At 54.1% G+C, this 23,014-nt stretch overlaps 5 protein-coding genes across 5 annotated transcripts; 2 read left to right on the forward strand and 3 right to left on the reverse strand.

The window, feature by feature from the left end:
* Positions 1-825: 825 nt before the first annotated feature.
* Positions 826-2,181, reverse strand: PG994_010158 (uncharacterized protein; the record flags this gene model as incomplete). The annotated part of the gene is made up of 3 exons (XM_066861567.1): positions 826-1,254; positions 1,332-2,034; positions 2,114-2,181. 3 exons carry the CDS (start codon positions 2,179-2,181, stop codon positions 826-828), a joined length of 1,200 nt encoding a protein of 399 aa, XP_066710677.1.
* Positions 2,182-3,840: 1,659 nt separating this feature from the next.
* On the reverse strand, positions 3,841-7,380 carry PG994_010159 (putative beta-galactosidase C; the record flags this gene model as incomplete). The annotated part of the gene is made up of 11 exons (XM_066861568.1): positions 3,841-4,237; positions 4,296-5,037; positions 5,109-5,411; positions 5,461-5,647; positions 5,724-5,887; positions 5,975-6,038; positions 6,280-6,663; positions 6,781-6,933; positions 7,062-7,203; positions 7,285-7,313; positions 7,369-7,380. The coding sequence occupies 11 exons, from the start codon at positions 7,378-7,380 to the stop codon at positions 3,841-3,843; spliced, it is 2,577 nt and encodes an 858-aa protein (XP_066710678.1).
* Positions 7,381-14,374: 6,994 nt separating this feature from the next.
* On the forward strand, positions 14,375-15,792 carry PG994_010160 (uncharacterized protein; the record flags this gene model as incomplete). The annotated part of the gene is made up of 2 exons (XM_066861569.1): positions 14,375-15,541; positions 15,571-15,792. The coding sequence occupies 2 exons, from the start codon at positions 14,375-14,377 to the stop codon at positions 15,790-15,792; spliced, it is 1,389 nt and encodes a 462-aa protein (XP_066710679.1).
* Positions 15,793-17,313: 1,521 nt separating this feature from the next.
* PG994_010161 (UV excision repair protein Rad23) lies at positions 17,314-19,084 on the forward strand (the record flags this gene model as incomplete). Its single annotated transcript, XM_066861570.1, has 8 exons — positions 17,314-17,331; positions 17,482-17,529; positions 17,693-17,765; positions 17,831-17,856; positions 18,010-18,038; positions 18,088-18,331; positions 18,486-18,905; positions 18,959-19,084. The coding sequence occupies 8 exons, from the start codon at positions 17,314-17,316 to the stop codon at positions 19,082-19,084; spliced, it is 984 nt and encodes a 327-aa protein (XP_066710680.1).
* A 1,030-nt stretch (positions 19,085-20,114) lies between these two features.
* PG994_010162 (uncharacterized protein) lies at positions 20,115-22,243 on the reverse strand (the record flags this gene model as incomplete). Its single annotated transcript, XM_066861571.1, has 3 exons — positions 20,115-20,902; positions 20,950-21,987; positions 22,042-22,243. The coding sequence occupies 3 exons, from the start codon at positions 22,241-22,243 to the stop codon at positions 20,115-20,117; spliced, it is 2,028 nt and encodes a 675-aa protein (XP_066710681.1).
* Between the last annotated feature and the right edge of the window lie 771 nt (positions 22,244-23,014).

Below are 23,014 nucleotides of genomic sequence, written 5' to 3' on the forward strand. Positions count from 1 at the left end.
TGGGCCGTGCAGGTTTGGGCAACGCATGGCATGGCAGTGAGACGGGCAAACAGCATCCAAAGGGCTTTGGGCGATCAATTGCCAACAAACAAGTGGCGACCCAGATGAGAAATAAGAAGAAGAACGGGCCATAAGAATAGAAAGCCCAGGAGGCGACGGAAATGTTCATATATGCAAAACGTGGGTGGTCGTCACCACTAGATGTTTTTTGGAATATACCCATACTTTCTACATGACGCGAAGAAATATGTACAGTACTCCTTGACGAACCAAGGGAGAACAAAAGGGAGCAAAAAAGGAAGAAGAGCGGGCCGCAATCTGCACGCATATTGATATTCCTTGCTGTATCACCATGGCTGTCGGTCACCACGAACGCTCTGGGTTGGTCGAAACGGGGCAGGGGCTTCTTGTCGAGACATAATCAACCAATACAACAAAGCCCATTAGGCTCATTTAACCCATTTCTCGTCTCCTATGCATAGGTCACTTCATAAAGGCCAGGATATGTAATGTTATATCGTATTATTGATAATGACGCTGCTCTCATGAACGCTGGTATTGTTTGTGTAAGTGACTAAACCGACCAAATAACCATCTTTGGTCGGTGGGTGCCTCGTCTTGAAGAACACCAGCCAATGCGCTTGAAATGTGAAGTACTGTAAAAATCCAGAAACCAGCAGAAAATCAACCCAATGCTAAACCAGAAAGCTAACCCCTTCCAAATATCCAAACCCCAAAATGACTTCCAAGTATCATTCAATACCCAATTCTACAGTGACCCGATCCTCCCCAAATGATGTCCAATCATGCAAAATTTGAATGAATCTAGGCACTCGTGACAACCTTCTCCAGTGTGTCCAGGAGAATATCGGCGTGCTGCTTCTCGAAGATGAGCATGGGTCGGAGGCGGACGGCGCTGACACCGCTGCCGCCGATGTTGACGCCCAGCTTCTTGGCCTTGGCGATGAACTGGTCGCGCTTGGGGTTGTCGAAGGCGATGAAGGTGCCACGGTGCTTGCCGCGGAGGTTCTGGAACTCGCCGGGGTACTTGCGCGAGAGGGCCTCGAGCTTGCCGTACAGGTAGTCGCCGACCTTGGCCGTGTTGGCCACCAGGTCGAGGCGCTGCACCTCGTCGATGATGGCGCGGAAGAGGAGGGCGCGGGCCGGGTCGCCCATCCACGTGTTGAACTGACGGTAGGGCTTGTTGGGCCGCAGCTCCGGGTTGCCGAAGTAATAGCCCGCCGCCTGCGCCTTCTTGGAGAAGGTCACCATGTCGGGCGGCGAGGGCAGGTCCAGTGGTCGTGCGCCCAGAACTTGCCGGTCGCGCCGACACCCGTCTGGACCTCGTCCACAATCAGGAGGACATTGTGCTTGGCCGTGACCTCGCGCAGGGCGCGGAAGAAGGCGGGCGAAGCATGGTTGTCACCGCCCTCGGACTGGATGGGCTCGACAATGACGGCGCAGGGCGGGATGTGGTAGTTCTTGATCAGGTGCTCCACCTCGGCGATGGAATCAGCCTCGGCCTCTGCGTTCTCCTCGGCATGCTCCTCAAACGGGTACTTTAGCAGGGGGAAGGTGGCCTGAGGCCAGTCGAAGGCGGGGATGTCGAGCTTGTGGATAGGCTTGGAGCGCGTGGTGGATAGCGAGCCAAAGAGTCGGCCGTGGAAGGCGGTCTTAAAGGACATGATGGACAGCTCGGAAGCGCCGGGCGTCTGGTTGTTCATAGAGGACTGCATCTCCTCCTCGGTGAACTCGACAGTAGGGCCGCCTCGCTCCTTCATGCGGCGCCACATGAAAGCGGCTTTGTACGCGGTCTCGTTGGCGTCGGAGCCTGCCATGGCCGTAAAGACCTGGTCGAGACCCTTGGGGGCCACCTTGAGCATACCGGTCTCGAGGATCTCGGCCCAGTTGTGGGAGGGGAAGTTGCCCAGCGCGGGGCGGTTGATGATGGCATCGATCATCTCGGGGCTCTTAGCAGCCTCGACGAGGACCGGGTTGTTGTATCCGAGGGGGATCGAAGCAATCTGGGCATAGCTGGAGCGGCGTGTCAGTCAGAGCTTACTCTTATCGTACCGACTCTCTCTCTACGTCTCTCGTGCGACTGGGTACTTACACATCAAGCAATTTGTTGCCATCGGGGTCGACAAAGTAGTTGCCGAAGCTCTTGGTGTAGTCTGCCATCATGTTCAAGCTTCGGGTGTCGAAGACCTTGTCCAGCTTGGCAATGTGTTCCTGGGTCTTGGGACCAGGAATGGCCGTCTTCAGCTCGGGGGCCTCGGGCTCCCGGGGTAGAAGCTGGAAGACATTCTGGATGAGAATACTGAGAAGGGACGTGTGATGGATTGAGTTAAAGATAGTCTGGGAGCAGCTACGGAGGGGGCAGAGAGTCGCTTTCCGGCAAGGATGAGTGGTCGCATACCACTGTGACGAAGAGCGGCCATGGCGACGGGTTTATATGTGTGAGAGGATGAGCTTGTGGCCGTTCCAAGTGCTTAAGGCAGGCAAACGATAAGCCCGTACTACTGGATACTAGTAGCACGAGGGACGGCTTCTCTAATCTGATCTGATGGGAAATGTTTGGGCCAAACGAGAAGCAATTATGAGAGAGAAATCCACACCAACTCAATTGGGATTGTCCAAGCGAGCAGGGAGGAGTTACTGGAGCAGGAGAGGAGCAAGCAAACTTTGAGGGGCGAAGAGATGAGAGGAGACTAAAATAACAATAAAATGGGATCGGATTAGATTCTGGGTTTTATTACCTACCTGTACCTACGGATGCATTATGTACTTGCCGAGAGACAGCGGGATGGAGAGACGACCAAGACGCGCCCTTATCGCTGCCTTCTCCAAATCCAGGTCCGTAGAAGGAGGGAAAGTGACCCAAAAGGACGGAGGGGCAGCCGGCATACCAAGCTTTGCGGGGTTGAAGCGGCGAGTCTCATTGGCGCATCCCCTCGTTACGTCAAGGGTTTTTCCAGGGTGTCCTGCCTAAGATCATATCATCACCTTCGCCGAAACCCCGATGCACGCTGCAATATTACCACCCATTATCGCATGAAATTGCCTCATTCGGACTCTGTGCCTCAAATGGCGTGAAAGGCGGCCCTCGCTTTTCCCCTGAGTATATACTGCTCAACCTAGCAATTCTAGGCCCAGCGTGACCACGCATAGTACGGAATCCATCATGGCCCTATCTGTCGCCTCCAAGGCACGCTACCCCACTCGTCCACCACATGTCTGGGGCTCTCTGGCGGCTAGTCTCGATCGGGCATGTCCATGCGAGGCCATGACTGTTGATAAGACGGGACTGATACGATTGCTACTACGAAACTATGACCGACATCGCTGAGCGGGAGATCTTGGCAAGGCGGGCTTGAGTCTTGACATCCTAATCTTGTGTCTTTGTGGGAATCAATTGATAAAATATCAAACAAAAACCGTTGTTTGTCGGCGGCGGTTACACGGTTTCTATCAAACTGCCTGGTGCCTCCCAACGTTCGTATCGATAAGTAAGCTAGAACAAGCGGCTGTAAGGTTGTAAAACTACTACAGACAGCCCCCTCGTTATCGTTACACAACTGACAACCACTAAGGTTAGTCAGTCAATCAGCTCCAACGTCGGTGGTAAAGTCTGATTGGCAAACCACAGGGATAGCCCAACGGTTTGGCGATGCTTGTTTGCCTGCTACGGGTTTGAGGCTAACGACAACTCACCACCTCAGTCTTATAAGGCAACCTTGAGGCAAACCAGCAGAAGTTACACAACTGGGCTTCCCATGTCGTTACACGGCCTTTGCTCTATGGACGGGGCGAGATGAGTGAGACCCTCACGGCTGCCCGCTATGCGTAGCTGCTCCTATCCGTCCACCCCGGCTGCAAGTGGCTCCAATCCCGCGTGAACTTGAAGCTCGTCTGGTACTGCCCGTAATGGACCAGCTTGACGTCGTCAAGCTTGGCTCCTGCACTGGTCTGTGCCCACAAGCTGACCGCCAACGTGTTGTTGCCCTGGTTGTTGACGACGCCGGGAGGGATGGGAAACACCGTCTGGGGCCCGATGTGTGGCACGTACTTCCCATACTGATAACCGTTGATCCAAAGCATGACCCGCGCCATCGTACCTACAGGCGCTGAGAGCTCAACACCGAGGGGCACATCGAGGTCCTCATCGAGGTTCAGCTCGAAGTCCGTTATGTAGAACCGGATGCCTGATCCAGCGAGGCCCTGCGAAGGGGGTAGACTCGTTGAAGCTTCTAGTTTTGAACCCAGGGAGATGCCACCCGAGTCTCTCGGCGTACAGTCCTCCTTCGTTCATCGGACCACGGACGGCATCGATGTTCGCACTGCCGCCGGCGTTCCCTTGGATTTTCCACAGCTTGAACCCGGTATTTTCCTTCGTCCCGGCAAGTGAGAGGTATGCGCCGAGAAGACCACGGGGGTTCAGGACGCCCTTCGCCGTCGACGTCTGATCGTGGCCGTGGTAGTCGGCCACGACGGTCAGCACGTTGTTCTCCCGCTTCATAGCGCTCAGTGGGAGCGCCAATGTGGCGCTGGTGCTCGTGAGGCTGCCGTTTCCCGGGTGGCCCCCGACGAGATGCCCGTTCAGCCAGGCGTTCCAGCCGAAGCCCAGACCCCCGGACGCTGAGAGGTAGACGGAGGTCGTTGTGCTGTTGGTCCCGTCGAAGTAGCCCCGGTAGACTTTCGCCCCTACGTAGTAGCCGTAGTCGGACGAGAAGAGAACCGGCAGGGTCTCCGGAGCCGCGGGGCTCCGGGTCGTGGTCTTGTTGCACACTGTCCACCGTGAGTCGTCGTACTCGGGCTGGGTCTCGGGCAGCGAGTCCGCCGACCGCCAATTCGCCAGCCTCGGTAGGCTGATCTCCCTAGATTCGGCGCCAGTGATGTTGATTTTGTAGGAGCCGTAGTCCGTCTTAACCGCGGCCACGCTCTGTCCGTTCCAGATAATTCGGTCAATGGGAGTCCCCGTGTATGCTTCCACGGTTGTGGCGACGTCGCTGTCGCCGTCGATGCGGAGCTCGTTCCCTGGACGGATGCGCTCCTGACCAGGTAGGGCCCCAGCACGAAGATTTGCTCGTCAGGTTTCACGGCGGGACTGGACGTCGTGGCCGGCGCCCAGAACCGCCACGCGGTAGGCTGGTCGAGCAAGTACACCAGAATACCGTTAGAGAACTGCACGGTTGTCGTCCCTGCGGGTTGCGTATACGTAAACGCATTCTTGGCCGCTCCCGCCGCCGTCGTCGTATCAGCGGAGAAGAAGGCGCTATCATCGGCCCCGCCAAATACTTTGTAGGTCAATGGCTCATCCTCTTTGAAAGCAAAATAGCCGGTCTGGCCTTCTTTGAGGTAGAGCACGAGGACGTCGATATCGTCGCTAAAGACACCGTAGGCCGCGATATCTACCGAGCAGTACAGCAGGGCGTGGCTTCCGAATTTGTAGTCACTCACCAGGATCTTGCTCTGCCGCCCGCCGAGCTCGACCCTGAGGATGGCAATGGGTCCGGCGCTGGTGTCTTAGGTCGACCGAGAACGAAATGTTCTCGCGCGAGGGCGTCTTGTTCTGCTGGACCACGTGGAAGCCGGCGCCGGTGTCCGGGTTCTTCAGGACCCAGCTGTATGCGGAGGTCGAGGAGACCTGTCAAGAGCGATTGGTAAGTTGGGACAGGAAGCAAAAGAGGGGGGGGGAGGAAACGGAGTATGGTCATACTTACTCGATACCCAGTTCCGTTTCCGACCATGTCGGTCTTCAGGAGATCGGGGGATACCCGCGTGAACATACCGATGAGCTTGGTCTGGAAAAGTTTGTTCCCTTGTTGCCGTGTTTCGCGCAGGGGAGCGCTGTAGTCGTAGCTAGTGTAGACTTGGGGTGCAGCGGCTTTTGGCGTTTTGAGTTAGCATGATGAGTATCGAACCAAAAGTGCAAGTCCGTCCATCTATCGAGTAATGAACAGGGTATGCTTACATTGGCCCCAGTTTGTACCGCCGTAGGCCATGTATATACTGTGAAGAGTGACTCTTTGGCCAATCTACCCGACCGTGTTGTGTATCAGTCTGTCGGTCGTCTCTCTATAAGTAATGGGGTATGATAGGGGCTGCTACACATACGTTGTTCTTATAGTAAACGTCTGCGAATGATGGGTCGTGTTCCGTCGCGCACTATTCAAATATCCAACGAAACCCTCCTTGTCAGAAAATAGGACTCTTCGTTTACTTTGCAAGGAACAATAGTATTATATGCTTGCTAGGTTCTCTTCCAGCTCTACTCACCTCATCATAGAAGGTATCGCTGCCCCAGTTCGAGAACCAGCCGCCCTCGAACTCGGGCAGGTACTCGGGCTGCGTGAACGAGTAGTTCTGGAACCACTGGTGGTACGTCCGGACGACGTGGAACCCCGCGTCCGGGTTCGTGCACGAGAGCGCGCCCGGGTAGCTGTCGAGCCCGTAGACGTCGACGGCGCCGCCGACGTCCTGGTAGTCGCGCGACCACGACTGCGACCGCATCCCCTTTTCGTTGTGCGTGAAGGGCACGACCAAGCCCGCGGCCCGGAACGCGGCCTCGATCTGCTGCATGTGCGTCACCTGCGTCGCGCCCGGCGTGTGCGGCGTGCCGGGCTGCTGGTACTCGTTCTCGATCTGGTTCAGGATGACGGGCTATTGTTTTGTTGAAATTTAAGGGGTTAGTTGTAGCCATGAGTTAAAGGAGCTATGCAGTAACACCTCAGGCGCATGCCCAAGAAAGGGGTGAAAAGAAGTGACAGAAACCCGTACTCCGCCCTCGGTGATCTGGTTCGCCGCGATGATGCAGCCGATTTTGGTGATCCATGGCAGCCAGGCTTGGTGGTACGTCTCGTCGCCGGTGCGGATCTCGCCCAGGCTGCCGTCGCTGCCCCAGAGCGCGAGGCCGCCGCCGTTCGTCTCGGCCTGCCCGCATATATCAGCAATCACGTGAAAATAAAACCAGTTGGTGTAATCCGATCATTTCGTTTCGGGGGATCCGAGACAAGAGATAGTGAGAGAGATGGAGGGAGGAACAAGTTCAGCTTCCTCACATTGCAATACGGCCCGGCTCGGGCGATGACCCAAAGTCCCGCCTCCTTGGCGTAGTCGAAGAGGCGCTGTACGTCCTTGCCCGGGGTCTCGAAGTCGTAGACCCCCTCGGCGGCGCTGTGGTACGACCAGAAGAAGTAGACGCTGTTTTTTCATCGGTCAGTCTTTTCCCGCGGCCGTCGCAGCTTTCGAGTGCACGGTATGAGTAGGCAGGCAAGTAAGTACCTTATGGTGTTGAACCCATTCGCCTTGAACTTTTGAAAAATGTCCTATATGCGCTGGTTAGACGTTGTCATATGTATCACCAACGCTGGAAATCATAAATTAGTACTCACCGGCCACAGTTCGGGGACCGGCAGCCTTTGGTAATGGAATTCAGCTGAGCTTTCGGCCCGCCGTTGTCAGTATTGCTTGTGCTGGCACATCGTGAATTACTGCCAGGTCTATACTGACTAAATATACGTCCGGTTGCCGTTGATGCTCAGGCTACATCTGTCCCATGTTACCTGGTCCGTCAAGTTATTCGAGGTTGCCGAGGGCCCCTAGTATAAATCCGTATAGGAAGACGAAGGCCGATAGGAGCCGCATGATCAAGTCCGGCACAAATATCACAACAGACAATTATCTGCATTAGCTACTATATCTATATACTTATTACTATACTTACTATCTGAAGGCCACTGTATTACTTATATATCACGAGCATCGATCGCTCTGCCCGCTTGAGACTCTGCCCAGAGCCTTCACACGAGACCTGATGATCTACCCCGCATAGTATATATTGACCGCTGAATGCCGAGGCGACTCAAAGCCTGGTTGAGCCTTTAGGGAGAGACGTAGTTCCAGCAATCAGGAAGCTCGAATTGCCACGCTATTATGGCTAAGATCCATGCATGTAAGTGAATTGGATTGATGTACGGAGTGATTAAACTGACAATACTCCACACATGCATACCTACTTTGCTGCTCCGGATGCCTTCATTAAAACTTGAAAACAGCCACCACAGTTACTGCCAATGAATTGCTGCCAACTATTCCGCCGATGGCTAGCTGTTGTTCCATCGCTACTACTTATCCCGGAACGACTGCTCCAGATCACGCCAAATGGATTTTTAAGCTTACCTGCTCACTCTACAAGTGCTATTGCTTTAGGTTTCGAGATGCCCCTCAGCCCCTCCTAGGATTTTGGGGACAAGTCTCCGGCTGCACTGCTGTAATTCAAGATGACGTTTTTTTTTGTTCCTTGTAGGGTAGGTAGCCTTCGGCATCCTGCAAGAATATTACGCCGAGCGAAGAAGACTTACAGCCAACATACCTCCTATCCATATGCTTGCTTACGTTACGCTTGCGCACAACTAGGTAGTGAGGGGGACGGGAAAAAGCAAGAGAGACACGGGAGCCAATGAGATGCATAAAGATCAATATTCCCCAAGCTACATTTGTGTGGTGCATATGGACTATCGGCCATGCGGCTGTTGCTTCTTCCAGCGAAGTAAACAAAATCTCCGAATCCAGGTGTCCAAGAGAGCTGCCATTGGCTGTGTGTCGCCCGAGACAAGTCGGAATCTTGTGTAAGACAGACAAAGACTATCAAAGACAAATGTAAGGGCAGCATTTGGCCTCCGCGGGACAGGACCAATGGATCAATTTGATTGACTGCTGACTGGCTGACTGGCTGACGACATAAGTACCCTCACCGGTGTAATCAGTGAAATGCAGCCATGATATGGTGACCGGCGCCATCGGTTCTTCTGGGCTGGTACCTGCATGCATGCGCGTACTTGCATTCACGATAGTGAAGCCTTATTGCGTATGCAGGTTTTTTGGCTGACCCGGCCTGTGATTGGGCTACCATGGCTACCAAGGGAAATGACAGCTTTTCGGAGCGTGTTTCGCTTGTGTCGGGTTTCGTCAGGTTTTGTCAGGTGGGCAGTGAACGGGCAATCTCCAATCAAAATATTGTGATGCCTAACACCTAACGCGAAAGTGTCGACTAGGGAACAGCATGAAACTCGCCCGTTTGTTCTGAACTAGCCCTTTGCTAATAAAGCGAGAGAGGAGTCGGGCGGAGAATACCGACGGCACAAGCTCCTGCAAGCTCCTACAAGCTCCTACAAGCTCCTACAAGCTCGTCCGTCCTAACCCGTTCTCGCCGCCTGGCAGGTCCGCTAGGAACGGTGACGGCTCACGGTTCTTGTCTGCAAAAGATGGGGGTGGTGGAGTCTCTCGTCAAATCTTCGTGTTCAAGAGGCCCAAAGGAGACGGAGCCTCGAGAAAGTGCCTGAGCTTATGCAGGTACGAAAAAACTGTAGTTCGCGGAGAGTGGACAGGCGCACACGTATGTATGCTCGTATCCTCGTATGCGCATAGGTGGGAACATGTCAAAAAACTGGGAAAGACTTCATTTTTTTTTTTAACCTTGACATTTGACAGGAGTGAGGGGCCAGTGGGTGGCTGCATTTTTGGCGCCCATCGGCCTGCATCTTCCAAGGCATCGTATGCATCTTGACCTTGGATGGGCTGACCGTAGCTGACCACGGCTGACCATGTCTACTCAACATGTCACAAGCAGAAGCAGGTAGAGAGAAAAGAAGGCGAACCCCATCATGTGCTGTTTTAGCGTTTCTGGATCTGGTCCTGATCTACACACAATCGTACTATTAGATGGACGATTCACCTGTTCTTTTTCCCTTTCTTTGTTTTTGCCGATAGTGCTACTACATACAACGGCAATTCGCAGAAGAAACGCAAGAAACGCAAGAAACGCAAGAAACATCGAAAACGCGGGCTAGAGACCGAACAAGCAGCCTACTTGCGAAAACGTGCGGTGGAATGCAACGTCCGAACGAGCCGTTGGAAATTTAGAGTTGCAATGAATCAGGGAACATATACCCCCCCACGGACTCAATTTCCAAGGTAGAGCCTCAGTTTAACAACTGCAAGGTCAAGGCCCTCTTGAAGGTCGGGGCTCGCTTCGCTGCAGGATTATCTCATCAACCGTGAACTGACAAGTGATTAATCGTTCTGAGTTGTGCGCGCAAAAAGGGGGTAATTCGGAAACGGCTATTGGTTGGTGCTGTATTGTAAACCTGCGCTGCGCATAAATCTGTGTGGCAGCTGTTTACCTGGTCTCATACATCCAAGACCAAAAAAGCAAGCAGCGAGACCCCCCATGCAGCTGTCAGCGCTGGACCTGGCAGCATCCGAGAGCATGAAAGACGACGATCCCAAGGTCCGCCTCGTCGCAGTACGTACAGTACATTTACCCATCGCATTCGATTGCTCGCGATCTTCGGAAGCTTCATGACGTGAGTGATCGGTACGATCATCTAATCGGGAGCAAGACGACTCAACTTTCAATCTTGTCGCCAGAGCAATACGGCGCCTGCTTTCCATGCCTGATGCGCACATAGTGTATACGTGTAGATATATGATCTCCTATGCACGAGGCATCCCGCGCACATCTGCCATGCGCTATGAAGAAGTTTGTCAGTTGCCCTGAACTGGCTGTCGTATTCTCAAGGATGGCCCTTGGTTTCAAGTCCAGGAGATGGCCGCCGGCTCAACAATTACTACTAACCTTGTGTAGGAGCTGAGGCGAAATGAGGGCACTGAAAAACCAACTAAAGGAAGAGCCTACTAGCTGACCGGCGTTCGTTGCACGCTGAATTTGCACGATGGAGTTTCACTCATCAGTTAAGAACAAGGGTGGCGGCGCGCCATTCACCCAATCAGCAGCTGGCTACGGCTATAGGGACCGAGGACCAGCATTCTGGGAAAAAGAAAGGAAACAAATTTATGAAGAGCCACACACACCTGTGCAACAAGCGCCGATCATAAACGCAATCATACAACCTCACTGCGAATCTACTGTAAGCAATTCCTCCCGCACCGCTGTCTCAGATGGCCCAAAACGTGTGCGGAAAGCTCATCCGACCATGAGAAGGTGTAAACGGGAGACTATTGCGACTAGTCTTGCGCTGGACTGCAACATCATCCAGCCAGTGAGAAGAGAGAGAACATGGACAAGAAACCTAAAACATTCTATAATATGTAGAACAGTTGAAACCGTCCAATGAACCATTAGAGATGGCAGAACTCTCCAAACTTTTCCTCTTCGGCTCTTGGCTGTGTTTCTGCTACTACTACTGCTCTACCGTTCATGAAACTCTGAGGATGTCGTCTACGAGATCCAGGCGCAAAACTGCACATCTTTTTCTTCCTTCGCCCTTCTGGCCTTCAGGGACCCCATGCCTCACTAGGCTAAGACAAGTAATGATGTGATGAATCTCGGCCCAGCGCGATGAGACTACCAGGCCACCACCAAAACTAAATTTATCCCGGTACACACGTACACACCCTCGTGGGATAAGTATGGGGAACGAGGCGTCAACACCGTCGCACGAGCGGCGCAATACGTTGAAACTCATTCCTGCGCCAATCTGGTGAGCGAATCGTCATTTTGCCATGTCGCCGTCCCCGAAGCGTCCGGCAAATAGCTTCCCCTCCAGGCTCCAAGCCCGTAAAACCTTTCCTTGTATTTCCAAGAAACTACGAGTACGAGTGCCAACTACCGGGGCGGCCCCACGAGAAAGCTCGGTGGCATATTCCCTTCCAAATGATGCCATGCGTAGACGAAATCTTGGAAGAACGAGACCAAGAGCAAGATCTCCCTGCGGGGCCGTAAGCCAATCGCCCGGATATGAAGCCACATGGTAGTTACGTGTGCAGGACGGCCACGACCGCTATGTACAGTTGACGGAAGGTAGAAGAAAAAAGATAGAAAAAGAAGGGCGTATTTCTGGGCCTTGTATACCCCAGGCGGGCAGGCGGGAGCCCAGGGGGTACGTTCGGTACTCTCGACTGTTCATTGGCGATCCTTCAACGGCAGCTGCAAGGGCAATACGACCAAGATGCAAGGTACAGCTTCATGAGCTCTCAGCCCTTTGCTTCTTCTACCTACATGACACACGCACAATTACATTCTCTCCAGCAGCACAGCCTGTGCTTGTCTGATCCGCTACATGGATGGACGGCGATGCACGTAGCTAAAAATGAGGCAGCTCATACTGCCCAACTTACTTACTCACTCCCTCTTGTCAGGCGCCGGCGCAATGAACCCAGCCCCCCCGTCCGTCATTTTTCACCCTGCGACGACGAGCAGGCGCAGAGAGCAACGGGTATACCGTTCCCAGTTCCTCCGGTGCGCTTCTCGCTGTTCATTGGAACGGGTTGGTACTGCCCGGTCCAGCAGTGGAGCGACTGGATCCCTATAATAATTATCGTCACACCAGGTACAGAGAGCTGAAAAAAGCACGCGGCACGGGGCTCGAGGAGGGACTCGTCAATCTGGCCTGGACAGCGCACTCCAGCTGCATAGCGACTTGGCCCATATGTACCTGACTGACGGTGAAAGGAGGTTGTTTTTGTTTATGATAGGAGCCCCGAGGTCTCCTCCCTACGAAGCCCTAGTGGGAAGGATTGCGAGATTTTTTTTCTCTTGTCCCCGATCTCTCTCTCTCTCTCTCTCTCTCTATTGTTGACCTTCGTCATTCTGTCTCTCATTTTCAACATCGTCATTCTTTTTTACCGCGCTTTGCAGAGCTCAGCCCGTTCGGTAGCTCCGTTTTTGTACTCTTCCACTATACAGTCCAGTAGTGAAGACATAGCCAGATCACACGACCCTGGTCAAACCGAGACAGAAGGGTCCAATTACCAATCGAGGATCCGACGGGCCAATCAACGGGCCGGACGCCTCCTGCGATACAGAGATCAACGGCGATAGTGTGTCGGAGCTGAGATTGTTTTGTATTGTCGTCGAGCAAGAGTCCAAGCCTCGGTGTCTCACTTTTAGATACATTCGATAATCCCGGCGTCATCATCGGGAAGGAGGGAAGGAAACAACGAAATCTACGGCAGTCGCTAACCTGGATTTCTTCGGCGACCCAGAAAAGAAGAACAAGTGAGGCAGGCAGATCGAAAGATCTGATTCCAGGAACAGCAGAACCTTGGACTTGGGATCCACACGACGAATTAGGCAAGAGGGCCATATCCCGGTATACCAACACATCCTAGCATCCCAGCATCCCTCCCTCTCCCTGCCAAGCTAGCCTCTTCTCGTCTCACGGCCTCTTCCTCTGTCTGCTCGCAATAAGCAACCCAACCCGTTAGACGAGACTGGCCAGAAGCCCTAGCCGATCCGAATCGAGGATTTGCTTCTGCTGCTTGCGGCCTATCACCACCCTTGCCCAAGAAATCCTGGCAATACTACTGGCTACTAGGACCAGGGCTGGTGGCCATCGCGTGGTGTTGTAATTGACCCCAATCCAAGCCAGGAACAAGAGGAGGAACGCGTCGTCGTCGCACCTCAGCAAACAACACACATCCCAAGCCCACCAAATTACCAAAGCCGTGACTGAGGAAGCAGGAAGCTTCCAACAACCCCTCCCTGCCTGCGACGTGCCTACCCACTTCCATAGCCCCGATTGAACCCACCTGGGCCTTGACACGGACGGACACACGCATTCTTTTATACACTCTCACCCACAACCCGGCACTTGCATTCTCTGCTCTCATAGCAACCACCCACTCGCTCTCGTTCTTTTTTTTAATTTTTACTTATAACCCAACGGGGCCTGTTCCTGCGGCCACTCGTGGGCGCTCCTAGTCACTCGTTTCGAACAATCTGGTTGTTAACCCTTCCTGTCCATTCGCTTATATCCAACACCCCTGGCTTTGCTTTCACTAGCAACGCCCAAGATTAATACACGCCATCCGGACACCATCAGGAACCCCCACCCTCCGACTACAGCCAGATCAACCGCGTTTCACATATACCAACTCTTGGTTGACGCTCACGGCTACCGACTGTTCTCTGCAGTGTCGTCTATCTACGAAGAAGAAGACTACCCAGATTAACTACTATCAAGGGTCGTATCCGTATAGTGCTGTCGTTGCCGACTTATACTATTTGGCCGAGTTCGAGATTGGGCGCATCATACCCGGTTCCTGATCCTGCATCTACTTGCTCCAGTCCATCAGACTCCCAAGCCGGCATTCAAGTCTAAATACGGCATTCTTCACTTCGCCAAACCAGCAACCTGGATATCTCATCGTTACCACGTCAAACGTGTTGGCGCCGCGCACTACTTGCCAACCAAACAACCCGAGCTTTTGCGCACTCTATCATATTTGTTTCTCATTTCTCAGACGACGTATAACACTCGACAAACGTCTGGCACTAAGGTGCAACGCTGGAACAGCCCATCGGCTTTTGCAGATAATCCTCTAGCATACTAATCACCAACCTTACAACATGAAGGTACCTCGAAAACTTCCAGCCGCGTTGGGCGTCTCGGCCATATTGGGGACAGCAGCCACTCTGTTCATGAACATCGCGAATGCTGATAACGACCGAACAACACCGGCTGTGCGGATAGCAGCTAGCGTGGCGTCAGCTGGCGAGGGGCTCATCTTTCTCATGCTTATTCCTCTCTTCTACAAGACTCTCCGCCAGTCCTGGGCAGCCGACTCAAATAGACCGAGTCTTCTCGGCCTTATCTTGAGGCTGATCCTGATTAAGACGGCTACAGGTGCTTCGATTGCTGTCTTGGTTATTCTGGGGACCGATAGTGACAAGACCAACATCCTGGGCGGGCCAGAGACGTCGTTCCTCACCGGTGGCTCCGTTGTGTTGGCATATGCCTTCGCTACCCAGGTGATGTATGTTGTGGTTCATCACATTAACGGCCACCTACGCGATTCAGAGACCAACTCTACGCATACAACTGAGGGAGGGTCCCTATCGCTTTCGAAACGAGTCAAGGCCGTCCCCTACTCTCAGACCGTCCCGCGCACCGCAGTGACCAAGGAACGTCTATCAGTAGAGTACCAAAGCCCACCCGGCTCAAGTGGCGGCAAGTCAACTGCTGAAACGATGAGCTCTTTCCGGTCCTCCTTCTCGCAAGCAGTCCGCCCGATTTCATCGAAAACCCGATTACTGTCGTCAAGTGGCAGGGCTGGAAGGCGCCCTCCTTCCCTGGACTCGCTCGCATACCGGAGCAGTATAGCCGAAGAAGGGTATGGCTTCGACTCGTGGGATACTTCGGCAGTAGACCCCCAAGACCGCCAGACCGTCGCTGACACCTCACCGCCTCTGCCCCGATTCCTTGAAACGATCCCAGCCAGCCCTACAACGAGCCGCAGTCCCAGTCCTGGTACGCCTTTGGATTTGGAACTGGAACCCCCGAAGCCTGTGGCTCGCCGCAGCCGTTCGTACAGTCCCATGGCTCGGCGCCAACCAACATTGACCACCCATGCCTCGACAAGTGAGCTTCACATCCACCCTCTGTTCCGCACCGACAGCCCAGAACCCCCGAGGGCAACCCCCGGAACAAGCATCCATGCGGCCGAGGATGCCGGCAAAGTGATCAAGGAGTCGTCGCTGGACCGGATGCGCAGTGGCAGTCTTCCTTCTGCCGGAGTCCGCTCTCGCGGACCAACAGCCGGGAGAGCGTTCAGAGATCCCTTGCACCAAGCATTGCATCAAGCCTTACACCAAGCACCGAACGGCTCGAGCTCCCGGCTGCTGACTCGGAGCGCAAAATGACGCCCCCGCTTCCGGAATGGATCCTGAATGCGGGCTCGCGGACAAGCCTGACTGAGTATGAGGGCAGGAAGCTTCGGGATCGCGAGACAGCCGGCGAGCCAAGCGGACTGGGGATTACTCAATAGAGGGGCGGTGATGAGGCAGAGAAGCCTCGTTGATGATGAAAACTACGTACGACCTTTATGACCTCGAAATGACACGGGCTCCCCGCTGAGCATGGGGGAAGCAGACCGTGGCTTATTTATACGCAACTGCCCTCTCGGTGCAGCTCATCTTTTCTTTTCCTTTCTGTCAATATTCTATGTTGGGGGGCATCATCATCATCTCATGGATGGATGTTTTTGGTTGGAGATACCAGTGCAATGTTTTTTTGATAGCGCGGCGTTTCAATCTGGGAGGACAAAAGCCTGAAGACTTATCAACCCACGTATTCTGTAGTGGTAAAAGCTAAATAAAGAAGTAAAATCATTAAACCCAAACACTGCAAGTCCCCGGACCTCCTTTTCCATGCTGTGATGACCGTCGTACATGTACATACCTACACTGCACCGCATTGTAGTTGGCCAGGCGTCAACGTCGTCCGATAATTCATTTAGATGACGATTGGAGAAGATGATCTTACACGTAACTCTCTTTATTATCCGATAGTCCGATATGGGCAATGTTATGTATGTAGGCTGAATACCTACACAGCTGCTTGTCCGATTCAGTCGGTATATCAATGGCATGGGATGGTGATGCTCCAACGCAGTGAGTTGGTGCGGTGCACCCTCAAAAACGACGAGAGGACAGCCGGGTTCACGACAGCTCGTGGTGACCATATGGCATATGCTGCTGTTGCTTCTGTGTCTCTCGATATATATGCAGTGCTTCTTTATGGTTCACTATGTATGCGTTGCGTTGATGGTCTACCGGCGTCCAGAACATTGGTTGGTTGATTGGAGCCGTCGACGGATGCCTTACATAATCAGGTAACGATGGAATTAGGCGCCAGAGGTCTACGTCGTTGATGATGATCCATTCGAGGTCGTGCTCCACCTCGAACCGCCATTGAAGCTTCCCGTATCGCAGCCCGTAGGTTAGGCAGGCAGAATGCTAGGTTAGGTACCACACCGGCGTTGAACGTATGGGAGGGGTACTTGGAACAAAGCAGGCTGGCCTGCATCCATCTAATCGATTGAGAGGATGGATGAGCAGCACTGATGATCAACTGGCTCGCTGCCCGCCTAGGATTCGAAGCCCCGCGAAAGGCAAAAAGCCCGATTAAACTGCTCCAAACATAAGCTTGGGCGTCTGCAAGGCAGCCTGCTCATTCTCTCACTTATTGTGTTGCTTGCATTCATCTGCCTCTGCCTCATCCCACAATCCTAACCTACATCATCTTCTACCAGGCATAATAAGGTACCTCTGCCCTCACTGGAGCTTAGGTTAAGTCAGTAGGCAAAGTCGGTCTCTGTAGGTTCTGGAGAGCGCCGCCGGGCTTACAAGCTCACTTATTCCTCTCCCATCACTTTTCCCATTCCGAAGACTTTCCCATCTTCAACCACTCCGACTTAATTCCACCCCTCCCACGACAAAACCACACCACCAACAACAACACAACACACACGCACACACAACAACAACTACTACTACTGTTGCCCAAAATGAAGGTCACTTTCAAGGTATGTCTGCAACGAAGCAGCTCCTGCAATTTACCCAAACATCTCTTGCCCTAATCTGTTTGCCTACTTAATCGGCGCCCTTCCTTCCCCATCCTATCCTGGCCTACTACTTGGTTCGTGCGGCTAATCGTCTTATTTGTGCTTTTGCAGGATCTCAAGCAGCAGAAGTTCGTGCTCGAAATTGAGCCGACAGATCTGGTATGTCGTCACAACCCACGTCACCGACCTCACCATTGGTGAAGTGCCCCGTCAGCCCACCACCACCACCGCATCCCAACATCGCACAATATTCGAGTGCATTGCGCCAATCATCACCCGCGCTGTATGGTATCGATCTGACATGATGAAAAATATCCAATAGGTCTCTGCAGTCAAGCAGCGCATCGCGGACGAGAAGGGATGGGATCCCAAGTATCAAAAGCTCATTTATTCTGGTACGTTCGGGCCCTTGGAGTCGGGCTGTGTGGCATCGTATAGAAATAAGCTGATTTCCCCAAAGGCAAGATCCTCAAGGATGAGGATACCGTCAGACATATAAGATGAGGAGAAGGGCTTCGTTGTGTGCATGGTGAACAAGGTATGACTCCCCCGCTGTGCATTTCGCATCTCGAGCCCCGCGTTTATCGCCACTTCTGTTATCGTGGTTTGCTGGCATAAGTAAACTAACCTACGAGCTAGCCCAAAGCCGCTGCCGCACCGGCTGCGTCGTCAAGTGCCGTCCCGAGACCCCGGCTCGCGCTCCGGCTGCCACACCAGCTGCCCCGGCTGCCCCCTCGCATTCTGGCGCTGCTTCCGCCGCTCCGCCTGCGACCCCGACCCCGCCGGCGCTACTGCTGTTGCCGGAGCTGCACCCCACGACCCCAACGCTATGGCTATGGGTGCCGAACGCGCGAACGCCATTGCGAACATGGAGGCCATGGGTTTCGAGCGCGCTCAGATCGACGCGGCCATGCGTGCTGCTTTCCACAACCCCGACCGAGCTGTCGAATACCTCTTGAACGTTAGTCATACTCCTATACCGGTATCTTGAGTACAAATTGGCTGACTGTAGGTGAGATACAGGGGATCCCGGAGACCGCCCGACAGCAGCCTCCTGCCGAGTCCCAAGGCCAGGCGGCTGCCGCACCTGACGCCGACGCCGCCGCCATTGCCAGTGCTATCTCGGCGAGCCGTCCGCAGATGAGGGCGCTCCAGTTAACCTCTTCGATCTCGCGGCCCAGGCTCAAGGAGGTGGCCGTGGAGGCTCTGGTGCCGGTGCTGGTGCCCGTGGAGCAGCGGCCCCCGCCGCAGCTGCCGCTGGTGGCGATGCCAACCGTGATCTTGGCAACTTAGATTTCCTACGGAACAACGCCCAGTTCCAGCAACTCCGACAAATTGTCCAACAACAGCCCGGCATGCTTGAGCCCATTCTCCAGCAACTCGGTGCCGGCAACCCACAGCTCGCGCAGCTTATCTCCCAAAATCCCAACCAGTTCTTGCAACTGCTTGGTGAGGATGCTGAGGATGACGCTGCGCTGCCCCCTGGGGCTCAGGCTATTAGTGTAACCGAGGAAGAGCGTGATGCTATTGAGAGAGTAAGTCGGAACAGTCTCGGGTTTATTGAACGTTAACGCTTACCAACCTACAGTTGACTCGTCTCGGATTCAGCCAAGAGGCTTGCATCCAGGCCTACTTCGCGTGCGACAAGAACGAGGAGCTTGCCGCAAACCTCCTATTCGACCAGCCTGAGGATGACGACCTACCCCAAAACTAAGGCTTGAATACTTGTTTCATTGCTTTACGAATGTTCACGGCGGTGTTTATGATATCCTCTCTTCTGGTCGATGCCCGGGTTCATGCAACATTGATGTGCTTATCACACAGCGGGTTTCTGCTCTGGATGGGTCTATGTCATCGTTGATGTGTTGTTTCCCATTTGGGTTGAGCGCTGTTCTGAGCATGAGCTTTCTCATCAAGAAGTAAAACAAGTATAGAGCTTGACAGCAATGGTCAAATTCTATCAATATCCCAGCGATATACTTGACAACGAAGGATGGGTTGTGGATAAAAACCATACATTCTTCTATGCTCAAGGCTTTGTTTTCACGAGTCTCTCCCACATCAGGTGTATGGAGACACGAACAAGGGGATTCTAGATGCTGCATTGGACCCGCTTATGGTAATTCTTCATAGCAGAATCTATAAAACATACCAAGACAGTCAAATCCCTCCCATGCTATCTGTGTGATACTCGGCGATCTTCATGGCAGGATAACTTGTGGATAACTTGCCCTTACTCACTTGAGTCTGAAATACGCTCAACCTCTTACTGTTGGGTTCGAAAATAAGGCATTATTATGCAAGGGGCAAGGGGCACACAGACATCCTGTGTCATTTCAACAATTCTTGACACGTTTCTCATCATTTGTTTGTTATGTAGAAGCAACCATTTTTATAGCACATGGTATATCCCTTCTCGATTATGGTAATCGACACCTCAGGCTCCCTCTACAAGAGGCGAAAGCCTCCCTTAATCCTCTCCTGGGTTCCCCTCTCTTTGGGTCCCTTCCCATTTCCCTGTCCCTGTGATTTTGTATATGCTGTGTAGAGAATAACAGCATTCTGCTCACCGAGCCACTCTAGCCTGCTTTATGAATATGGGGAGGAGGAATATATATAAAGCGCAAGTGGGTATCAAAAAGTATTCTTGCAGACTTTCATGTGGTCGGTGCTGTCTGTTTCCTTCCCCTTTCCATGGAAACAAAAGGACGGACATATCTGATAACACAGAAACATCTGTATTTTTACGCCTCGGCAGCGACTGGGACACCGGCAGGGACAGCAGCCTCTTCTTCTCCTCCCTGCGTGCCATCATCAACAGCCCCATCTTCGCCCTCTACAGCAGCAGCAGCAGCATCAGCGTCAGCAGCAGGTGCCTGCTCCTCCTCATCCAGCAGTCCCAGCTCCCGCCTCTGCTGCCGCAGCTCCTCAAGGTGCTCCTCGTACTCAGCCGCGACGCGCGCCTGGTCCGCACGGATGTTATCCGGCTCCTGCCACTCCTCGCCCTGCCACTGAGCCTTGAAGTCCTCGAGGTCGATGGCGACCTTCTTGGCGCCGCGGGCCATGATGGCGGCGTTGATGCGCTTGGGCCGGGCCTTCTCCTCGCGGTTGAACTTGAGCTTGATGTGGCGCCGCGACTTGCCCGGGAAGACGTGCGAGATGGTCTCGAAGTCGGTGCCGAACATCTTGAGGTAGTGGTAGAACCGCTCCGTGTCCTCGTCGGACCAGTGGTTCGTGCCCAGCGTCTTGGAGGCGCGGAGGTACGAGGCCGACGTCGTGAGATTGGTGAACTCGTCCTCCTCGACCGTCTCGAGGTTGGTGAAGTCCTGGCCGGCGTGTTGGTTGACCGTCAGCGAGCTCTGGTTCACGACGATCTGGCCGTCAATGATGTCGTATTCCACGCCTCCACCGTCCATGGGCGCCGGAGCTTCTGCTTCCGGAGCGGGTGTACCTTCGGCGCAGTTGTCTGCTGCCCCAGCTCCTCCTAGACCGTCCTCACCTGCAGGCTCGGCGGGAGAAGGCCTTTGGCCCGCTGTTTCCACTCCAGCCGTCGCATCTGCGCGTTGCGCCGAGCCTCACGCTGCCGATCGAGGATGGCGTCCGCATGCTTAAATTTCTTCCCGATACCGAGATCCCGCGTGATGTCTGCCATCTTGGTAGTCGTGTGATCAATCTGTTGGTTCTCGGCGTCTTCGGGCGTGGGCTCCCGCCGCCGCCGACGGAACGATTTAGGCGCTGCAGCACCGACTGGTCCTTCTTCTTCTGCAGCAGGGGCTGCTGCATCCCCGTTTTCGGTCAGAGCTGCATTATTCTTGCGCTGCCGCCGGGGCTTAGGAGCTGCTGGGGTGCCATCCCCGTTTTCCGCGCCTTCTTCCTGTGCGGGCTTCTTCTTGCGCTGCCTTTTTGGCTTGGGAGCCGCTGATGCGGGCTCGCCAAGTTCTTCACCCTCCACAGCAGGAGCCTTACGCTTGCGATACTGCCGCTTCTTCTTGGGTTCTGCTGTCGACGGGCCGGCCTCGGCAGGTTGGTCTTCGGCAGGAGCTGCAGTGGCCGCGATAGTTTCCGTGATGGGAAGGGTAGGAGGAGACGGAAGATTCCGTCGCGGGGCTGCCGACTGAGAACTAGGAGCAGCTTCTGCGGCGACAGGAGGTGCAGTGTGGTCCGTGGTGCCCTGAGGTTGTGTCGCAGCCGGCGTGATGAGTCCATCAGGGGCCGGAGTAGCTAGGCCTGGCCTGTGATCCGGGGTACTCAGGGGCTGCGTTGCAGCTGGCGTGACGAGCCCGTCTGGCGCAGGGGTAGCTAGAAGCCCAGCCCGGGAAGTGACCGCAGGAGTAACTGGTGGTTGACTCGGCGCTGGCACTGGCACTGCAGATTGTACGTGTCCATCTCGCTGTTTGTTGGCAACAGCGGGTGCGGCCGGCTTGGGAGGGATTGATGCATTGGATTTCCCCGGCAGTCGTGTATCAGTGGGCTCGGTAGGCTGGTCTCTCGGAGCTGGGAATGGGTTCGTAGGCTCTGGTGTGGGTGCTGGAACGGTCGCTGGTGGTTCTTGTGGCTTGGTGGTTGTTGCACTCGGAACAGCCGCAGCAGTATGGGCACGGAGTCTGTTCCTTTCCCCTTAGAGCGCTTGTGCTTGTATTGTGGGTGTAGCATTGTCATTGCTGGAAGCACTGGGTGTTGATGCCGTAGGGGCTGTAGCAGAGGCCGAAGGCGGGGCAGGCGTGGAAGCCTGTGATTGTGACTGGGACGGCGGCTCTGTGATTGCAGGCGTTTGCGATACCGATGCCGAAGTCGAAGGCGGCTCGACTGCACGAGACGGTTTGGCTTTCGGCTTGAAGGACAGTCCGCCCTTTTTCTTCAGCATGGAACTCATCTCGGTCCAGATTCAATGGGAGTTGCTGAATCTGGCTGTGTGTGGTGTATTTGTGTCTGGCGCCAAGGCGATGGACGCTACCGCATCTTACAAAGGGTGACTGGCCGCCGATGTTTGGTAGAGGTCATCGGGGATGCAACCTCAATTGTAGTTCTCCAGGACTCGCAATTAATGGCAAAAAAGATGCAAGTAAGGAAAGCAAACCGACATTGAATACGACACAACGTAGATGGCGGGTGGGATGGATGAATTGACGGACAGTAAAAAGAATTGGTGGAGTAGGTTAGTAGATTGTAGTCACCTCTGGGCAGCCTGATAGCGGGCAGTTTTCCATTGATAAGGCCATGTCCCCAGTTATTTTATTCCATACCTGTTGCTGCTGCAGCGTGCAGCCTGTAGCCTGTATTTCTTAGGTATTCCTTATTCCTTAGGGACCACCTGCACGCCCAGAAGACCACAAATCGAATGGCACGGGCCCCCTCCTTGAACGCCGCGTCGCCAGTTACGGTTTAGCGGCACCATGGAAAGACGGGCTGCTGGCTGCTGGCTGCTGGCCGAGTTTCTGGTCTGTTGGCTTGAATCAATCCATACCTGCTCTGTTGCTGCTGAATCCTCAACTCAATCTTTTTTCCCTGGAACATCTAATCAGCAGAGGCCCGGCTACTGCTGCTGCGAAGGACACCACACGCTACCGCATCTTCCTCTCCTGTTTTTTTCCCTTCCCACCCAGCCTGCGCTGCCCAGCCAAACCCGATTGACCAGCCCGATGCG

Source organism: Apiospora phragmitis (genome assembly GCF_038363925.1).
Source record: "Apiospora phragmitis strain CBS 135458 chromosome Unknown utg000010l:1.0-9815664.0:1.0-9183399.0, whole genome shotgun sequence".
Classification (NCBI taxonomy): Eukaryota; Fungi; Ascomycota; class Sordariomycetes; order Amphisphaeriales; family Apiosporaceae; genus Apiospora; species Apiospora phragmitis.